At 45.4% G+C, this 17923-nt stretch overlaps 1 protein-coding gene and 2 pseudogenes across 50 annotated transcripts in view; 1 reads left to right on the forward strand and 2 right to left on the reverse strand.

Moving 5' to 3' along the window:
• P4HA2 (prolyl 4-hydroxylase subunit alpha 2) overlaps window positions 1–17923 on the forward strand; it is a 62195-nt gene that overhangs the window by 18662 nt on the left and 25610 nt on the right. For 22 of the 50 annotated variants that reach the window (XM_070234404.1, XM_070234374.1, XM_070234396.1 and 19 more), the window contains 9 exons: window positions 172–365; window positions 1125–1301; window positions 4807–4877; window positions 5117–5216; window positions 9219–9272; window positions 9733–9792; window positions 11884–11952; window positions 12352–12448; window positions 14234–14705. In XM_070234404.1, coding sequence (XP_070090505.1) covers window positions 172–365; window positions 1125–1301; window positions 4807–4877; window positions 5117–5216; window positions 9219–9272; window positions 9733–9792; window positions 11884–11952; window positions 12352–12448; window positions 14234–14304 — 893 coding nt within the window. In that variant the 3' untranslated portion in view covers window positions 14305–14705. Of the gene's footprint in view, window positions 1–171; window positions 366–1124; window positions 1302–4806; window positions 4878–5116; window positions 5217–9218; window positions 9273–9732; window positions 9793–9841; window positions 9908–11883; window positions 11953–12351; window positions 12449–14233; window positions 14706–17923 lie in introns of those variants that run through there. The other 28 variants (XM_070234386.1, XM_070234373.1, XM_070234380.1 and 25 more) reach the window with 4 other exon arrangements.
• On the reverse strand, window positions 5571–6257 carry LOC138917578 (CLIP-associating protein 2-like; annotated as a pseudogene).
• On the reverse strand, window positions 7183–8650 carry LOC111767818 (CLIP-associating protein 2-like; annotated as a pseudogene).

The following is a 17923-nucleotide window of genomic DNA, read 5'->3' on the forward strand; positions in this document are numbered from 1 at the left end:
TCTGTTGACTTTTCTCCTTTGACCAGCGAACCCTGGTTAGGTGCTGTGAAAGGCAGAACGATGCGTGCAAGTGAACTGCTACAAGAGAAAACCACTTACAGAATAATTTCTCTAAATGATCTAACAGATGTTTGTGGTTTCCTTTTCCTTCTTGTTCTTTGCTTTTTCTAGACCCGAGCCATGAACGAGCTGGAGGGAATCTGCGGTACTTTGAACGATTGTTGGAGGAAGAAAGAGAAAAACCATCATCAAATCAGACAGAAGCTGAGCTAGCAACCCAGGAAGGCATCTATGAGAGGCCTGTGGACTACCTGCCCGAAAGGGATGTCTACGAGAGCCTCTGTCGTGGGGAGGGTGTCAAACTGGTGAGCCATGTGGGTGGGTCAGGGGCCCAGGCTGTGGACCTAGACTTTGGCTCTGGACAACAGATTTGGGTAGGATGTTCCTCTGTCTGCAGGTCATTTTTTCAGCATCTTCCCCAGTTCTTTGTAGCATCTGCTGAGGCTGACATGTGGGTGTTTTCTGAGGTGAAGCAGGAGATTGTCTCTCCTGATGCCCCGGATAGAGTTTCGTCCTCTAAGTTATTACTGAGCTCCCCACCTGACCCCAATGTGCCCAGCCTCTGCTTGACTCACTGTTGTGAAGAAAACCTGGGTTGGATGTGCCTCAGGCCCCAAGGGAAGTCTCGTCTCTGTAGCAAAGACAGGGTAGTTGCTAGAGCCTGGGATCCCAGTGCTTCCTCAAGGAGGCTGAGGTGTGGGGCAGTCTCTCGGCCTTTTCCATGCCTATGTCTGCTTGGCTCCCATTGGCTCCTCCACCTGGAAAGGCTTTTCCCTTGCCCTAGTGCTTCTGACCTTTTCACATTTCTGTGGAAGGGGTCAGGGATTACTCTCTGCCACAGGACTTGTGGACATGAGGTATTCTTGGGAGAGAAGAAATATTTTGTGATTTGTGGGGTATCATTTCATGCCAGTCAAGCTGAGGGGCTTTTATTTTCTTCTGTGGTGGGGCAGGAGGGAGCAGCTGCTGGACATAGGGTGTGAGACCAGTGTCTGCTGCCAGCCAGCCTAGAACTGAGAGTTAGGACTCTCTCAGCTCAGGGCCTGTTCTTCTGTGCTTCTCAGACACCCCGGAGGCAGAAGAGGCTTTTCTGTAGGTATCATCATGGCAACAGAACACCACAGCTGCTCATTGCCCCCTTCAAAGAGGAGGACGAGTGGGACAGCCCGCACATCGTCAGGTACTACGATGTCATGTCTGATGAGGAAATTGAAAGGATCAAGGAGATCGCGAAACCCAAAGTAGGTGTTTGCAGTTTCTTCTTGGGTCACTCATCCCTGGTACCATGGGGCAGTTTTTGCTTATCCAGCTGACCTTTGCTGATGTCTAGCATGTGTCTACCTTCAGGGTACGGAGGTACTACAGACTCAGTTTGATCTTGGGGGTTGTGGTCCGGTGGGGAAGAAAATTGAGGGAACTAATGTGGACTGCCAAGTTCTGTTATAAGGGCATGCCAGGAGCAGGACAGGTCCACAGTGAGAAGTGTCAGCTCACCTGGTTGGCAAGCTGGTATGTGGATGATTTTTTAGGAAGTATGCCACAGAGTGCTGACAAGCTGGATCCTGTGGAACTCCTGATTAGGATTGCAAAGAAAGTGACTTGGGGGGAGAACAAACATCCTTACAACATTGAGTCTTCTCATTCACAAGCACTCCAGATCTCTCCATTTATTCATACCTTTTAAAATTTTCTTCATATAAGCCCTGCGCATTTCTTGTTTATTCCTAGGTGGTTTTTTTGTTATTGTAACTTCACTTTGTTTTTCATTATATTTTTGCTGGTTACATTATATTAGTTTACTATTACATACTAAACTGTTGATTGTGAAAATATATTTCACAGTAATAGGTAATGTTTACTGAGTTCTTAAGTGTGACAGGCCCTCTTCTAAGTGACTGACATATATTAACTATTATGTCTATTAAGCAGGCTCTGTCATTACCTTCATTTTAGCCATGAGGAAACTGAAACTTGTGCAGATCACAGCTAGTTGTTGAACGCACTTATTCCTCTTTTGGTTTTTAGCTGATTCTCTTGGGTTGTCTAGATAGTATCATCACCTGCAGATAAGGAAAATTTTGTTTTCTCCTTCCTAATAGTTATAGTTCATTTGTTTTTACTGCCTTGTTGAACTGCCCAGAACTTCTAGAACATTGTTACAGTAGGCATCTTTGTCTTGTTCCTGCATTTCCTAGAAATTCCTCTGGTATTTCACTGCTAAGTATGCAGTTGGTTGCTGGTTTTGTATATATATCATCATGTTATAAAATTATTCTTCTATTTCTAGTTCATAAAAGATTTGCTCCCATTTGACATCTTTCAAAGAGAACTACTTGCTGTCATATCCCCATCCTCCTCCTATCACTGGTGATTAGGAGGGAGGATTTAGCTGGATCCTCTATTGCTAGGCTTCTAATAGCTTTGTAGTGACCAGGAGGCCCAGTGCTTGTGGAGAGACCTGAAATAGTTCTCTATCCTAGCCCCTGGGCCTCATCTTGGAACGACCTTGGCTTGAGGTACTAGAACATCTAGGGCTCACAGTCAGTTGATATCATTGATGTGGCTGAGGGAGGGTCTGGCTAGTGTGTGTGGAGAATGGGGTCCAGGAGCTCCCCTTTCAACTCCCTGGATCATCTCCAAAGTCCTCCAGGGAAGAAAACTGCTTTCCTGATGGCCACGCGAGAGAGGCACTGTTGTGCCAGAACCTCCTGAGAGATTACTCACTTGTCCCTCAGACCAAGGCACTGAAACATTTCTCTGCATGTATGTGTGTTCGTGTTGTGTGTGTGTGGATGCACATGTGCATGGCAGGGGCAGTGGGTGAGGGGAGTGTTGGGAAAACTTGTCTTTGAACAGAAGCCATGTGAAGAGCCAAACATATTGGCTATTAGAAGCTGACCTCTCCTTTCCAGAGCTTGTGAGGGACAGATGCTATTCTGTCTTTGAAGTAGGGCCCATGAGCTTAACTTGGCCTGTGGGGAATGCCTGGCATCTGCCTCTGGGTTCTTGGCCTGCTTTCAAAATAGCCCTGTCTGTCCCCTGGAGCAGAGCACAGCTGCCCAGAACCTCCTTGGCGTCAGGCCATCACTGAGGCTCAGACGTTCGGATGGGGTCTAGCTGTGGCTGAAAGTGTCATCAGGGAGGAACTGTAGGTAGAGCTCAGGGAAGCCCTCTGTCCTGGGTGCACTGCCATCTTACCAGAACATGCTGCAGCAGCACAGTGTCCAGGTTGGTCAGTCTCCCCTTCTGACCAGCCTTCTAGTCCATCCCCTCCTCTCCATCCCTTCTGCTACCCCCTGCCCAGGCCACCATCACCTCTTGCCCTAACCTCTGCCTTGACCTCCCCACTGGCCGCCTTGTTTTCACTCTTGCCCCTCCTTAGTCAACTTTTCATGAAGTGTCCACAGCAATCCTTCTTACATTCAGATTGTGAATGTCCCTTCCCTGCGTAGAGTCTTCCCTGTTTCTCGTTGGCCACAAGGTTGCATCCAGGCCCAGCCCCCACTTGCCTTGTCAGCCTATTCTCATCTCTTATCTCTAAATTCTAATCCACAGTCATAGTGCCATACCCATTTTCATCCCTGGGCCTCTTATATTGCCATCTCTTCCCTGTTCCTGTAATATACCCCCACTTGGCTAACGCCTACTTACCCTTCAAGTCTCAGTTGGTGGTTCCCTCCTGAGGAAACCATTCTTGACCCTATAGACAGAGCTCCCACAGACATTAAGCTTACCCAACTCCCAGCTTGTACTGTGCTGTGCTGCAATTACCCAGCTAATTTTCTGTGTTCCCCACTTGACTAAGTTGTGTGAAGGCAGGGGCCATATCTCAGTCACCTAGCATAGTGCCAGGCACTTAGTAGGCACTCATTAGGTATTTATTGAAATTACGGGCAGGTACTTAACTGGAGTGGGGGTATCTGGGTCTATGATCCCACCAATGTGAGGTCATTAGGGCAGTCCACAGCTGAAGTATTGGGGGCTGGCTATGGGCAGCAGGTCCTTCCTGGAAGTATCACTACACCTTTCTGTGGAGACTGTGGGGAGATGAGGTAGGTGAGGAGTATGTGTGTATGTATGAATGTGTATGTGGAGGTGGGTCACTTCCAGGTGACCGTTCACTTATTTCAACTTGTCAAGTCCTTTCCTCATTCTATTATCTGCTCTTGCGAGGCACCTAAGGGAATTAAAACTCTGCCTCCTGTGTTTGCTCCTTGCAGCAGTGGGAGCCCCGTGTGAGCTGGTGCAGCAGGAGAGTGTTTGGCTAGGTTTCTTGGCAGAGGAGGATGCTGAGGTTCAGAAGGATGGTGAACTTGACCAAGTTGAGAGGAGTATGCGAGGCTGAGGCTCAGAGATGGTGGCACAGTCTGAATGTTTTGGGAGCAGCCAAGCACAGATTCTGCTCAGGCAGGGGTGGTACATAGGCCTGGTGAGAAAGGGGGCTATTCAGGCAGATGGCTGGATGGACAAAGCAGACTTCATAGGTATTCTGTAGACAGCACAGATCTGGGTGGGAGCAGGGATGGGCAGTGACCGAACAGGGCAGTGGCCATAATCTGACAGTGAGCAGGAATGTGGAGGCCTCAGACTATTGCCCTTGCTTGCAGGATCATGGGGCCTTGGCTAGGGCTACTTTCTGCAAAGCTTCTTTCCCCACTGGCCTGGCTTGCAGATCTGGTCCCAGTCTCTCCAGGAAAACACTCAAGGCAAAGAAGGATAAGTTTTCCCTCTCTTATTGCCTTCCAGCTTGCACGAGCCACTGTTCGTGATCCCAAGACAGGTGTCCTCACTGTTGCCAGCTACAGGGTTTCCAAAAGGTTAGCAAAAATGGTGGTGGTAGTGGTGGGATGGCTGCTCAAGCCCCAACTCTAGGGCCTCCCAGTCCCTACCCAAGGGAGGATGGCTTGGTTAATCCTGCCTGCTGGCACCTCACCCACCTGGAGAACTCTCCCTGTGCTGCCTATTAGTGCTGGCCCTGACTCTGGGGAGAGAGTGCAGGACCTCATCTAAGCCTGCTGTCCCCACCTTCCTTTCTTTCCCTCTTCTTTTGGCCCAGCTCCTGGCTGGAGGAGGATGATGACCCTGTTGTGGCTCGAGTTAATCTTCGGATGCAGCACATCACAGGTCTAACAGTAAAGACTGCAGAATTGTTGCAGGTATGGCTGGTCAGCCCTGGGAGCCTGGGGTTGGGAGTGAGTGTTTCTGGCTAGATGGTTTCCCAAGCTGTCCAGGGCCAGGCCTCGGGAGGCTTGCCCAATAAACTGTATGACTGCACAATACTATGAATATGGAGTGACCTCACATTGGGAAACCAGAATTAAGCATGCCTGCCGGCATTTAACAGTTAGCATTCAACAAATATCGATTGAATATCTTCTCTGTGCCCAAGTATTATGCTAGCAGCGCTAGGGATCAGTGGTGGCATGGCAGGCCCATTCATGTCTTCTTGATTACAGAACCTGAAATCCTGAGTTGTTCTAGGGATACCTCCAAGAGACCTGTAAATATCTTCAGTGGTCATGGGTCTGAGACGTAGTCAAATGCACTTGGAGATAAAGTGTTCTGTGATACATTGGTAGAAGTGAGAGGCTGCGACCTCTGGTCTGGGAGACAGAAGCCTGGGTTTCAGCTGGTGAAGGTGGAGTGTTCTTTTTGAATTACTTCCTGTGGAACCCTGGCTTCCTGGTTTTCTTTGAAAGGTGATTATGAAGACACATGGCGGCACCATGCTGGAAAGTTTCGGGTAAAGCTCCTAATAATGTGTCATCTGGTTTTTTTAGTTCAAATCAACACTGGCTGTGCTCTTTTCTGAACATTAGAACTTCTGGATTCTCTTGTAAAGTGATGACCTGAGACACTGCCAGAGAAGTTTCACTGGCATTTTTCTAGAGTCCCTTGGATCTGTCTGGCCGTAGTTTCTATGTATTTAAGGATTGCACCCTTCACCATTAAGCTTGGCATTTGCATCTGATCAACCATAGATCTCATGAGAACAGTGAACTGAAGATCATTTGGAAAAGAGTCTCTGAACTTTTGCCTGGACATACCCAAGCAAATCACTATTTTTTGTTTTCCCCATAACTGTGTCAGTAATCAGAAAATCAATTTTGAAGGTCATCTTTATGGATTTGTGTGAAATCTCCCAGAGTTTTTAAAAATATGCTGATTACCTTACAAATAGTCTTACGAAATTTCATATAATCTTTTCAGTTCAGCTCAACTTAGTGTTGTCTAATTTTTAAGCAAGTTCTGCAAACAAGCACATTGAGAGAAGACTTCTGCCATATTTCTCACTTCCTTCTTATTGTGAGAACACCACCATTTCAAGAGCAGTAGAGGCTCTCCATGCACTAGGTGCATCCCTGTTGGCATTGTTGTGATTCATATCTTCCTGGAGCAGGTTTTTTGTTGTTATTAAGATATCTGCCACAGCTTCCTGTGCATCAGAACCAGTGTTAGGACTCTCATGGCCCTGATTAAGGATGACAGTCTGCTTGATTGGCTCATACAGTCTGTTTGATTGGCTGATTCCATACCCTGGACCAAGGGGCTGAGAAGAGCGGACAGGACCTATGCCCCTGTTGCTCTCCCAGCTGGCTTCCTGGCTTCACCCTCTGTACCCTATCTCACATGCAACCCCAGGAGACAGCAGCTTCCTGTTTAGACTGGCTTCTCTGCCACAACCCTTGTCTGGCTTCATCTTGTCTGGCCTCTCATCATATTGTTGCTCATTGATGGCAGGGATCTGAATGCCAGAACTCTCAGTGGAGGGGCTCTTATAGTAAGGGCTCTTCTGGAACACCCAGACCACAGCTGCCAGGGGGCTGAGACACCATTTTTGTTCGCTTTCTTCCTCTAGGAACTGTCTTGGCATTTCCTTTGCCAACCAGCAGTGTTGAAAGCTTTGATCCTACATGGTCTGGGAGACAGAAGCCTGGGTTTCGGCACCTGTCTCTAAGTGTTCATTCCACATGGACTGCTTACAGTCTGATAAATGCCCAGGCACCAGCAATAGCCTTCACCCCAGGGTCCTTATGGGAATGTTACAGGCTTCTGGAAAAGAACTGCTTTTTCGCTACCTGTTGACACTCTTTTGGCTGTAGTTTATATGTTTGCTATAGATCATTTGGAAGAAAAAGGGCAGTTGAGTCTTTCTTGTGAATTGGATGATGGCTTGTCTTTTAGAGGAAGAGATGCTACACTGCCAGAATTTTCTAAGATTGAAGACACTGCTGACTTGATGTCTCAGCCTCACCAGAAAAGTAATTTCTAACGGTTTTTTTTTTTGCCTTCACTATGACCTCAAGCATCATAAATACCCATGTCTTTCAAATGACTGACCCTTCTACTTTTGTAACAACAAATCTGAAGATTCAAATGAATACCTCCTCACAGGAATCAGTTTTGATGTACAGTTGCTTGTTATTAAAGGTACAAATCTGGGGCCTGGAGTTTGTCCAGATGGTGAATCTGATTGCTGCACATCCAGAAGTTCCCATGACACTTGCACTATTTTGGGACAGTATTAAATAGTGTAGGTACAGTAGGATCAGTACCATGATCAAATGTGATTCCCAAAACTGTTGAAAGATGAGCCAGCTATAGCAATGCGGCATCTTTCACTACCTGAGATCTGAAAGTTTAAGCACTCCATCTAGCAATGGGAGTGTTGGAAAATGCAGTCATACTGTGCAGCTCCAGCGACAAGCAGTGATTGAATTTTCCTGAGTGCATTGGCTCTAATCACAGTCACGTTTAAAATTTTCTTCAAGTTCTTGACTAGAGTGGATCCAAAGAAAAAGTATTTTGTAATATCACTTCTTCAAGTGCTCTAGTACTTCCTTCCTTAGATGGATCTCCAGCCTTAGGGCCACCTGCTAGACCAGGCCTCCTTGCACTGTTGACAGGATTTCCAGGTGTTTTTGATGTGGGAATCTTGAAGGCTGAAGCAGTGAATTACAGCATATTTTCATCCACTGATTCTTCATATCAAAATTTTTATTTTTGTGGACACTGAAAATCATGCTGCCCAAATTCTGCACTTCATCACATTTGATAAATATTGTGTTTTTCTTCAACAGAAGGATCTCCTCTCTTGGCAAGTGGAGAAAATCCACTTTCTCTCCCTCATGTCTATAGGTCTTCATTATTACCAATTTTGCAGCCCCTTTCAGCTGACTGTTGGAATCACCAAAAACGATGTACAAAAAACACCAACTTTCTGAGCACCAATAGCTGAACCTCAAAGGTTTTTAGGTTTTCAGTAAGACACAGTAGCCAAGTGTTTCCAGATGGACATTGGTGGTACCACTTGATCCATCAGCTTCCATATCAGATTTTGCACTTCATCTTGAACCTTGTCTCTCATTCTATCTACTGAAGCTAAAATAGTCATTGTGTTTTAGGACTTACATTGTGCTGATAAACTGTTCACAAAGGCATTTACAGTTTCTAGTCCAATTAATGATGCCTGGTAGTTGCTGAAGCTGAGGCTCCTGCTGGGGGTGCTGAGGGAGAACAGCGGTTCTTGGCTTCCCTGCAGCCAGCCACTTGTGTCCTTCTGCTTCCCTTGGATGCAGAAGTACTCCATTCAGCTGACCACTGAGAGATGGGGTGGGATATGTTTGCCCCACTCAGCCTGACCAGGGACAGCTCCTGGGGCAGGGTGGCGAAGGTGACAGGAGCTGTGCCAGGCACTGAGTAACTCCCAGACTAGCATTAAAAAACAAAACAAAACAAAAAAACCCCAATCTTGAGTTTGTTGTTGGCTTTCCTCTGGACTGCCATTTCATTATCTCCCAAACAAACAGGGCCCAGGCCAGGGCCTGCCTCAAGAAGGGCTCCCTCTGCTGCCTTCTGTGCGTCTCTGAAGGACTCGAGCTTCTTCACAGTGGCGATCATCTGCACGTTGCCCATCTTCTTCTGTTTGGGAAACCATGTTTGTGCTACAACCTTACCCTTGGACACAGCTGTCGACATGCTTGCAGCATGTGCTCTGCCTGTGGTGGCAGGGCATTGTTACCCTCCACCTTGGAGAAGCTGTTCTTGGGTGTTCAGGTTGTTCTGGTTGTCCTGGGGAGATGGTATCTCTGAGAAGATGGGCTGCTTCAAGACTGTTCATGCTGCTGACAAGGTCCAACATTGTTATTTCCCACCAGGTTGCTAATTATGGAATGGGAGGACAATATGAGCCACACTTTGACTTCTCTAGGGTAAGGCCTGAATCATGGATGTTTTCAAAGGGCCCTCCTCCAGGTGGTTTGAGAAGGCTAGAGCTTGTAGAAGCACTTCAGCCTGCACATCAGGCCCCCTGCCTCATCAGGGCCAACTCTTTGTTACTGGAGAAGCCCAAATTTGGAACCATGGGGCCTGTGGAGCCCAGTGCAACCTGGCTGTTTCCCCTTTGATGTGGGGAGTGTTCCTCCTGCCCCAACCCTGTTATTCTTTGCCCCAACTCTAAAGCAAAGGACCTCACTAGGTCTTTGTGAAAGCTGTTCCTGCCCTCCTTCCCTTGTGCCCCAGCCAGGGTTTCCTTTGCAGTCTTTGCCCCATGGTCCAGGCTGACGTGTGGAACATGCACTTATTACCTTCTTCTAAACCTTTTGGTCCCAGTCCTGTGGGTGGTGGGTAAAGGCAGTTGCAAACTTGGGTGAAAGTTGTTGTTTGTTGCAGCGACCTTTTGACAGCGGCCTCAAAACGGAGGGGAATAGGGTAGCAACGTTTCTTAACTATGTAAGTATCGGGTCCAGGCCCACCTGTTCACTCTCACTTAATTTTATAGAAACATGAGCAAGATGCTTTCAAGCGTTTAGGGACGGGGAATCGTGTGGCCACATTCTTAAACTACGTGAGTATGATTTGTGCATCATATGGGCCTTAAGGGGAGCCTGGGTCCAGAGTGCTGTTTTATATGCACTCCTGTCAGGGTGATAGTACCACCTGTTTCTCAGTGGCTGGGCCCTTCTGGCCCTCTGCACCCTTCTTGGCTGAAGTAGAGAGTTGGCTTTTGCTCACGTTTGTGTGCTCCTTACCACTCCCATGACTTTCACATCCCTGGCTCCTTTTTGATGGGCCCACTGTTACTGTGGACTTTTGGGATGATTCCCTGGAGGGTTCCCTCCTTGGCAGCAGAGTGAGGAGGTAGCCTTGAGATGCTCTTAGATGAAAGCTGCCTTTGTTTCCCCAGAGCTCGGTGGCCTGCCTCTCACTTGCTGCCTGTGTTCCAGCCACAGGCTGTTGAGTTTACAGCTCACACAAGGAATAGTTTCCTGTCCCCTCTGCTGAGAGAGCCAGCTCTAAAGAGGCATAGAAGCTGTCAAGTAACAGAGATAGAAGCCGTTGTCTGTTTTTCCCTTTGGTGTCTCATTTACTTATTTTTTGGTGAGGAACATTAGCCCTGAGCTAACATCTGTGCCAGTCTTCCTCTATTTTATATGTGGGTCACCACCACAGCATGGCTGATGAGTGGTGTAGGTCTGCACCTGGGATCTGAACCCACGAACCCAGGCCACCAGAGTGGAGCATGCCAAACTTAACCACTTGGCCGCGGGGCCGGCCCCTCATTTAAGTTTTTATTGTGTGGTCATTATGTGTTAGGGACTGCCATGAACATGCTGGTGAGCAGGACATGTGTGATCTCTCTTGTGGGGCTTATGATCTAATATGAGAGACTTTAAACACAGGAGAAGTAATTATTTAGTTACCATGGTGGCAAGTGCTTTGAAGCTCAGGGTTGGGGTTCAGAAAAGGCCTCCCTTGGGAAGTAGCTTGTTAGTTGAGACTTGAAGGTTGAGTGGAAATTATTGGTGGAACATGGTTTCTGGCAAAGGAGAGAATGTGCAGAGACCTGGAACAGGGAAGGAGTTTGGGATATTGGAAAAATAGAAAAAGGCTAGTGTGGCTCAGAGTCAGTGCATGAGTCGAGAGTGGCTAGAGGTGACACTGACAGGGCCATTGGGTTCTAGAAAAGAGCCTGAATTTGATCCCCAGGGCTGTGGGAAGCCATTAGGGGTTTTTATCTTATTCATTTATCCTATGTCTGTTGAGTGCCTTCAGTCTGTCTGGTATGTGTCCTGTGGAAATATTTTTTAGCTCCAATTTTATTACATTATAGGCAAAAAACTTGAAGTAAAAGAGCCAGATGAGAGGGGAAGTGGTGCTTTGGGCATGGATTGAGGCATGCCCACTCTGTGGGCATGAGTGCAGCCTCACTACCATGGAACTTATGTTCCATTTAGTTTGAGGTCTCACTGTGGGAGAAAGCAGGGTTTCTGGAGAGACACTACCCTACCTGCCCACCCAACTAGCCCTAGGGAAGGTGGCTGTTCTGGAAAAGTGAACGTCTGACTAGAACAAAAAGTGACTAGAATCAGAGAAACAGAGCCCACAGTGGGGGCCACAGATGCTATTGGAAGCAGCAGGGAGCTCCCAGTCAGGGCAGCTCACGGTGCACAGTGGCTTAGGCAGGGCCCAGGCTGAATGGGAATACACGGGTAGGGGTTGATCAGGCATTTACTGACTACAGACTCAAGATTGTTCCTATGTGAGGGCAGCCAGGATGTGGGTCTTCTGCAGGCCTACAGCTCTTGAGCACCCGTCATGGAGACTGTCCTGATGAGCCACACAAATTAAGCAGAGTTTAGGGAGGGGCAGGGCCTGAGAAGAGCCTTTCTTAGCTCAAGGGCTGGCCGTACAGCAGAGCCTCCAAGCAGTGCTGTTCATGCTCAGAGGAGAGTGGTCTGCATATCTTGTCATGTTCTTTTTGGCTCAGTTGCTCTGAGGGCCTTGAGTAAAAGGGCCAAACTCTATGCCTTGTATTCCCAGATGAGTGATGTAGAAGCTGGTGGTGCCACTGTCTTTCCTGATCTGGGGGCTGCAATTTGGCCAAAGAAGGTAAGTTCTGGTTCTTGTGGGTCAGAGGTTGAAGCAAGGCTCAGACCTTGTCCATGTTCCCCAGTCCCATTCCCTGACCTGCTTGACTGTCACTGTGAGGGGCCTTAGTCCCTTCCTACCTGAACTGACTTTGTGGCCTCAGCTTCCATATGGGGAGATGGGATGGGGAGGGAAGTCCCTTAAGAGGCAGGTGAGTTTCCAAATATCTGCCCCACCATGAAGGGTAGGTGCTTTCTGGGGAACTTCTCTATCACTAGAGTCCCAGAGCCCTGTCCATAGAAAAGTCCTGTACATGGAAAGTGAGGGTATCTCTGCTCAGGGAGGGCTCTGTGGTGCTTAGGGTCAGATTCTCAAGCCCAGTCTAAGGATGTCGTCTTATAGGTCATCTCTTTTTCCCAGGGCACAGCTGTATTCTGGTACAACCTACTGCGGAGTGGGGAAGGTGACTACCGAACGAGACATGCTGCCTGCCCCGTGCTTGTGGGCTGCAAGTGGGGTGAGTGGCTTAAGGTGTGGCTTAACGTGTTGGCTTTCGTGGCCAGCCTTAGACTCTGAGCTGGGAGACAACTGCTGCCAAATTTTCACAAAGCTAAGGCTGTCTTCTTTTTTGAGGTATTTTTGTTTTTTCTTTTTTTCCTTTTAACTAGTAGTCCCATCCAGCCATGTAGCTGTCCACTCAGCTGGTATGTGCCAAGACAGCTGGTTGGCAACACTCTCAGAGATGCCCAGAGAGAGACAGCCCCAAGGAAGAATAGCTGCACAAGCATTGTAGGTCCAGGATGGCTCCCCAGAGGACGGGACTCTGGCAGGGGTTCTGAGGGAGCAGTGGGGGAACTGGAATCAGAGAGGGGAAAGAGTGTCCCAGGCAAGCAAGGCCCATATGAAACAAGGCACAGGCTAAAACCAGCATCACAGTGTGAGGACTAGCTGCCTTTGTCACTTGGATGAGGGAAGGCCTGTGGCACAGGGGCCAAGAGATGAGGCTCGAGGTTAGGACCAAACCACGGAGGCTGAAGCTTGAGCTTTGTTCTGGAAGCAGCTGTGGCAAGCCACGGAGAGGCTTGAATCAGAATGTGACTGGAAGTGATTGCAAAAAGATGAGTTTATAGCCTCCCTGGAGAGTTTTGGGGATAGGTTTCTGATAGGTTCACAGAATGTTAAGCAAATGAAAAAGAAAGTGAGACAATTGCTGACCTAGGGGAAAAGAAAAAGTTGTATAAGAAATGTCAGTATACTCTACTAGGTGGTTTAGGTGTGAGCAACATGTATGTGACATAATACTGTAAGCACTGAATATTAATTTAACTAAAACTTGTGATTTAACTCTATTGGAAAGATAGGGAAAAATATGTTTTAGAAGTAGTATAAAAGAATTCCAAAATCAAAAGTCAGGAAATAGCACTATAAGCATGTTATTTAGAAATAGGTCGTTGAATATCAGAAGAAAAACTAAAGGAGTTGAAGGTCCTCTGGAAGTGGGGATTTGCAGTGGGAAGGGGTAGGTAGGAGATTGCTGTTTATCGTTATAAGCTTTGTAGACAATTTGACTTTTTCAATTAAGTACATGTATTACTTTAAGTTAGATTATATTTTAAAAGCTCTACTACAGTAGTTCATTAGAATAAATTTGTTTTATCATTATGAGTCTATTTTTAAGCAAGAAAATCATGGTTCATGTGCATTTGAGACACAGCTTTAGGTGAGAGACAGTGCTAGCATCAGCTCTGCCACTCTGCTACCCACAGCACACAAATTGGATCTGCAGGCCATAGCTCCTGAAGTTAACGTCCAGGCTCTCCGCAGTTTGACAGGCTTCCTCATCCCCTCCCTCTCAGTTCCTACCCATCACATCAAGCTGCTTGGTGTACTTGACACACTCCAGGGTGGTTCATGCCTTGATGTCTTTTTCAACCTGTTTCTACTTCCTGGACTCCCTCGGTATAAGAACCATCATGGTCTGTCCATCTTCCTCTCTGGATAACTGCTATTCAGCTTCATGTCCCAGCCCTAGGGTCTCCTATTCCCCCATGTGGTTAGATGCCCTTTAGCTCTGTTTCCATGGCACCCTATACACATGTATCTTGTGTCACTGGCATATTTTTGTACAATTACCTGTTTATATGTATGTCTTCCGCACCAGCTCATGAGCAACTTGAGGCCTGCAACTGTCTTATCTGTGTCTGATTCCCAGGGCCCAGTGCAACTTCATCATGAAGAAGTCATTAATTTTGGCTGCTGAATTAATGAACAGGATTGTAACATACTTTCTGTCTGTTTGCAGTCTCCAATAAGTGGTTCCATGAACGAGGACAGGAGTTCTTGAGGCCATGTGGATCAACAGAAGTTGACTGACATCCTTTTCTGCCCTTCCTCTTCCTGGCCCCACATCCCTTGTTGTCTTCAAGTTCAACGTGACAGACACCTTTGTATCTTCCAGCCCCTCAGGCGGGTCTTTGGAAGAGTGAATGTTTGTCAGGCAGAGAGAGCAGACTTGGGAGGGTCCTGGGTGACCTGGGTCCCAGCCTCTCTGGTCAGCCTGAGCCATCTCTGGCCGCAAGGGTAGGGTCCGAGCGGCTGCAGCAGTGTCAGGCTGTCTAGCACCTAGCCAGGTGCCTTTGTACCTCAGATGCTTTAGATGTGAGATATTTCAATGAACCAAAGTTCTGATACCTTGTTTACATGTTTGTTTTTATGGCATTTTTATTAATGTGGCTTTAACCAAAAAATAAAATGTCCCTGCCAGAAGCCTTAAAGAGCCTTATTTGGAGTATTTTTTAAGATGGGGGAGCTTTTTACCAAGTTCACCGTTTCCTCTGCATCTCCTCTGTGCAGGCAAAATATGGGTAATGAAGATCTTAGTGGCAAAACCCTGACCTTGGGTTCTAGATCTGGTTTCAACACTTAATGTCTCTCCAAGCTTCAGTGTCCTTTTTGGCAAGTGAGGGAAATAGTCTTTCCTTGCCTCCCAGAGAGCATAGAAATCATCTATTTTCATGATTGTAATGCTGTTATAATTTGAAATTTCTTATTTTGGAATTTGAGATATATACAGAGAATTGTTCGTGATACATAGATGTATAATTTAAAGAATATGAAGGTGAGCATGAGCACCCATGTCACCACTGTCCAGGTTAGAGAAGAGGTCATTTTCGAATCCACAGCTCAGGAGTCCCTTGTGAGCCCCTCCTGGGTCATATCTCCTGCCCTGCCCCCAGGACCTTGGTGGTAACCGTTGTCTAGTGATTTGAAGTAGTCATTCCTTTGCTTTTCTTTATAGTTTTACTGTCTGTGTCAACATCCCTAAGTAAGTAGTTACTTTGTTTTCCCTGATTTTGAACTTTTGTAAATGGAATCAAAGTATATTCTTGGGCGTGTTTAGCTTCTTTCATTCAACACTTGTTTTTAAGATTCATCCATCTTGTTGTGTAGCTGTAATTTGTTTTAATTTGTATAGTTCATTCAGTTTTGTTACTGTATATTGTAGGACAATACCATAATATAGCCAATATTACTGTTGATAGACATTTGAGTTGGTTTCAGTCTTTGTGTATTATGAATAATGCTGCCATTTTCATTTTTATATATGATTTGTGGTACACATAAACACACATTTCTGTAGAATATATATCTAGAAGTGAAAATGCTGAGTCTTAGAAGGTGAGTCTTCAACATTACCATGTACATAATTTACTCCAGAGTGCTTATGCACCCTCCCACCAGGATTGAATGAGAGTTCTTGTCATCCCAACCTTCTCCAGTATCTGGTACTGTCATACTTTCGCATTTTAGCTAGCTCGTTACATGTACAGTATTATCTATTTTAACATGATTATTAATGATATTGAACACCTTTTTGTATGGTTATTAGTCTTTAGGTTTCTTCTTTAAGTGTCTATTCAAGTCTTTTTCTTACTGATTCATATGAATTTTTAATATATTATGGACACAAGGTTTTTGTTGGTTATGTTTTACCATATCTTTTTTCTAGTTTTTCACTTAGTTCTGTCTTTTGATGAACAGTTCTTAATTTTTATCTCAAATTTATCAAGCTTTTTCCTTTTTGATCTATGCTTTTTATGTCTTAAGAAATTCTTCTATACTCCAAGATCATGAAAGTATTTCCTATATTCTTCTCTAAAAGCATCCTAGTCTTGTCTTTTACATTTATGTCTTTAATACACTCGGGTTTTATTTTTGTATATGGTATGAGGTGCAAAGGTCTACTTAAAAAAATAGTTTCTGCATATTTTATTAGGATAGGATAGGCTTATGCTAACGTAATAAAATAATCCCTAAATCTCCGTGGCTTACTATATAAAACTGTCTCTTATGAAAAAAGTCACCAGGTCTAGGGCAACTGCTGCCTATCTCCTGCCATCTATCGCCCTCTAGTGACTTCCATTGGCAGAACCTAACAGGAAACCAGCTGGTAAGGGAATCTCGAAAATATAGCAGTTTACAGAGTTACAACTCCAGTATAATAGCAGAGTATAGAAGGATGAGCTTAGAGCTGAGAAATAACAGAAAAATTACTGGCATGCTAAATGTTTTTTCCCTTCCTATTCGACATTCTTTTGGGCTTCTTGAATCTGTACAGTATCTTTAATCAGTTTTGGAAAGTTATTAAATCACTTTCAGTATTTTCTGTGTACCTTCTGGAACTCTGATTAAATGTAAGTGAAAAGATATCATACTATTCTCATCTCTAAACCTGTTTTTCATATTTTTTATATACTATATTTTTGGGTAATTTTTCCATCTGTCTTCTAGTTTACTAATTCTCTTTTCTATTAAATGCATCTAGGAGTTTTTAAACATTTTAAGATGTAATTCCATTATTTTCTGGCTTATACCATTTCTGTTGAAAATTCAGCTATCTTGTCTTTTTGTTGCTCCTTTAAAAGTATTCCCCCCCACCCCCTCCCTGCTGTCTGCTTTTTAGGATTTTTCTTTGTTTTGGTTTTCTCTAGTTTCACTATGATGTACCTAGTATGGGTTTATTTTCCAGCTTGGAGTTTACAGAGCTTCTTGAATTTATGGGTTGATGTCTCTGATCAGTTTTGGAAATTTCTCAGATGAATTATTCAAGTATTGTTTCTGTCCTATTTTCTGTCTCTCCTCTCTTTCTGGGACTCCAATAATCTGGATGTTAGAACTTTTCACTGTGTTTCATGTCTCCTACTCTCTTTTCTGTGTCTCTCATCCTTTTTTCCCCCTTGTGCTTCAGACTAGGTATTTCCTATTGATCTGTCTTCCAATTCACTTATCTCTACTGCTGCTAAACCCATCTATTGAGTTCTTAATTTCACTTCTTGTATTTTTCAGTCCTAGAATATCCATTCAGTTATTTTTAATAGATTCTAATTCCATGGAGAACTTCTTTTGTTTTCTCCATGTTTTTCTTGAACTAATCAATCAGTTATTTATTTATTTTGGAGGAAGATTAGCCCTGAGCTAACATCTGCCTCCAATCCCCCTCTTTTTGCTGTGGAAGACTGGCCCTGAGCTAACATCCATGCCCATCTTCCTCTACTTTATATGTGGGACGCCTACCACAGCATGGCTTGCCAAGTGGTGCCATGTCCGCACCTGGGATCCAAACCGGCAAACCCCAGGCCACCAAAGTGAAACGTGCGAACTTAACCACTGCGCCGGCCCCTCAATCAGTTATTTAAAAGTTCTTGTCTGATTAACTCCATGATTTAGATTTTTTGTGGATCTCTTTGGTTTCTGATCATTTGGTCCACTCTGTTGGTATGCCTGATAAGTTTTGATTGAATACTGGACATTTGTAGTAGAGGCTCTGGATAGTGAGAACCTCTTACACAAAGAGTCCATCCTTTCCTCTACTAGGCAGAATGGGGATTGATCACCATAATCCAATCAGGGCCTGAGCTGACTTAATTAAGGCTAGATTACAGTTTTCTTAAGATCTTACCTCTTACCCTCACTTTCTCCCCTACATAGTCAT

Source organism: Equus caballus, chromosome 14 (assembly GCF_041296265.1).
Source record: "Equus caballus isolate H_3958 breed thoroughbred chromosome 14, TB-T2T, whole genome shotgun sequence".
NCBI lineage: Eukaryota > Metazoa > Chordata > Mammalia > Perissodactyla > Equidae > Equus > Equus caballus.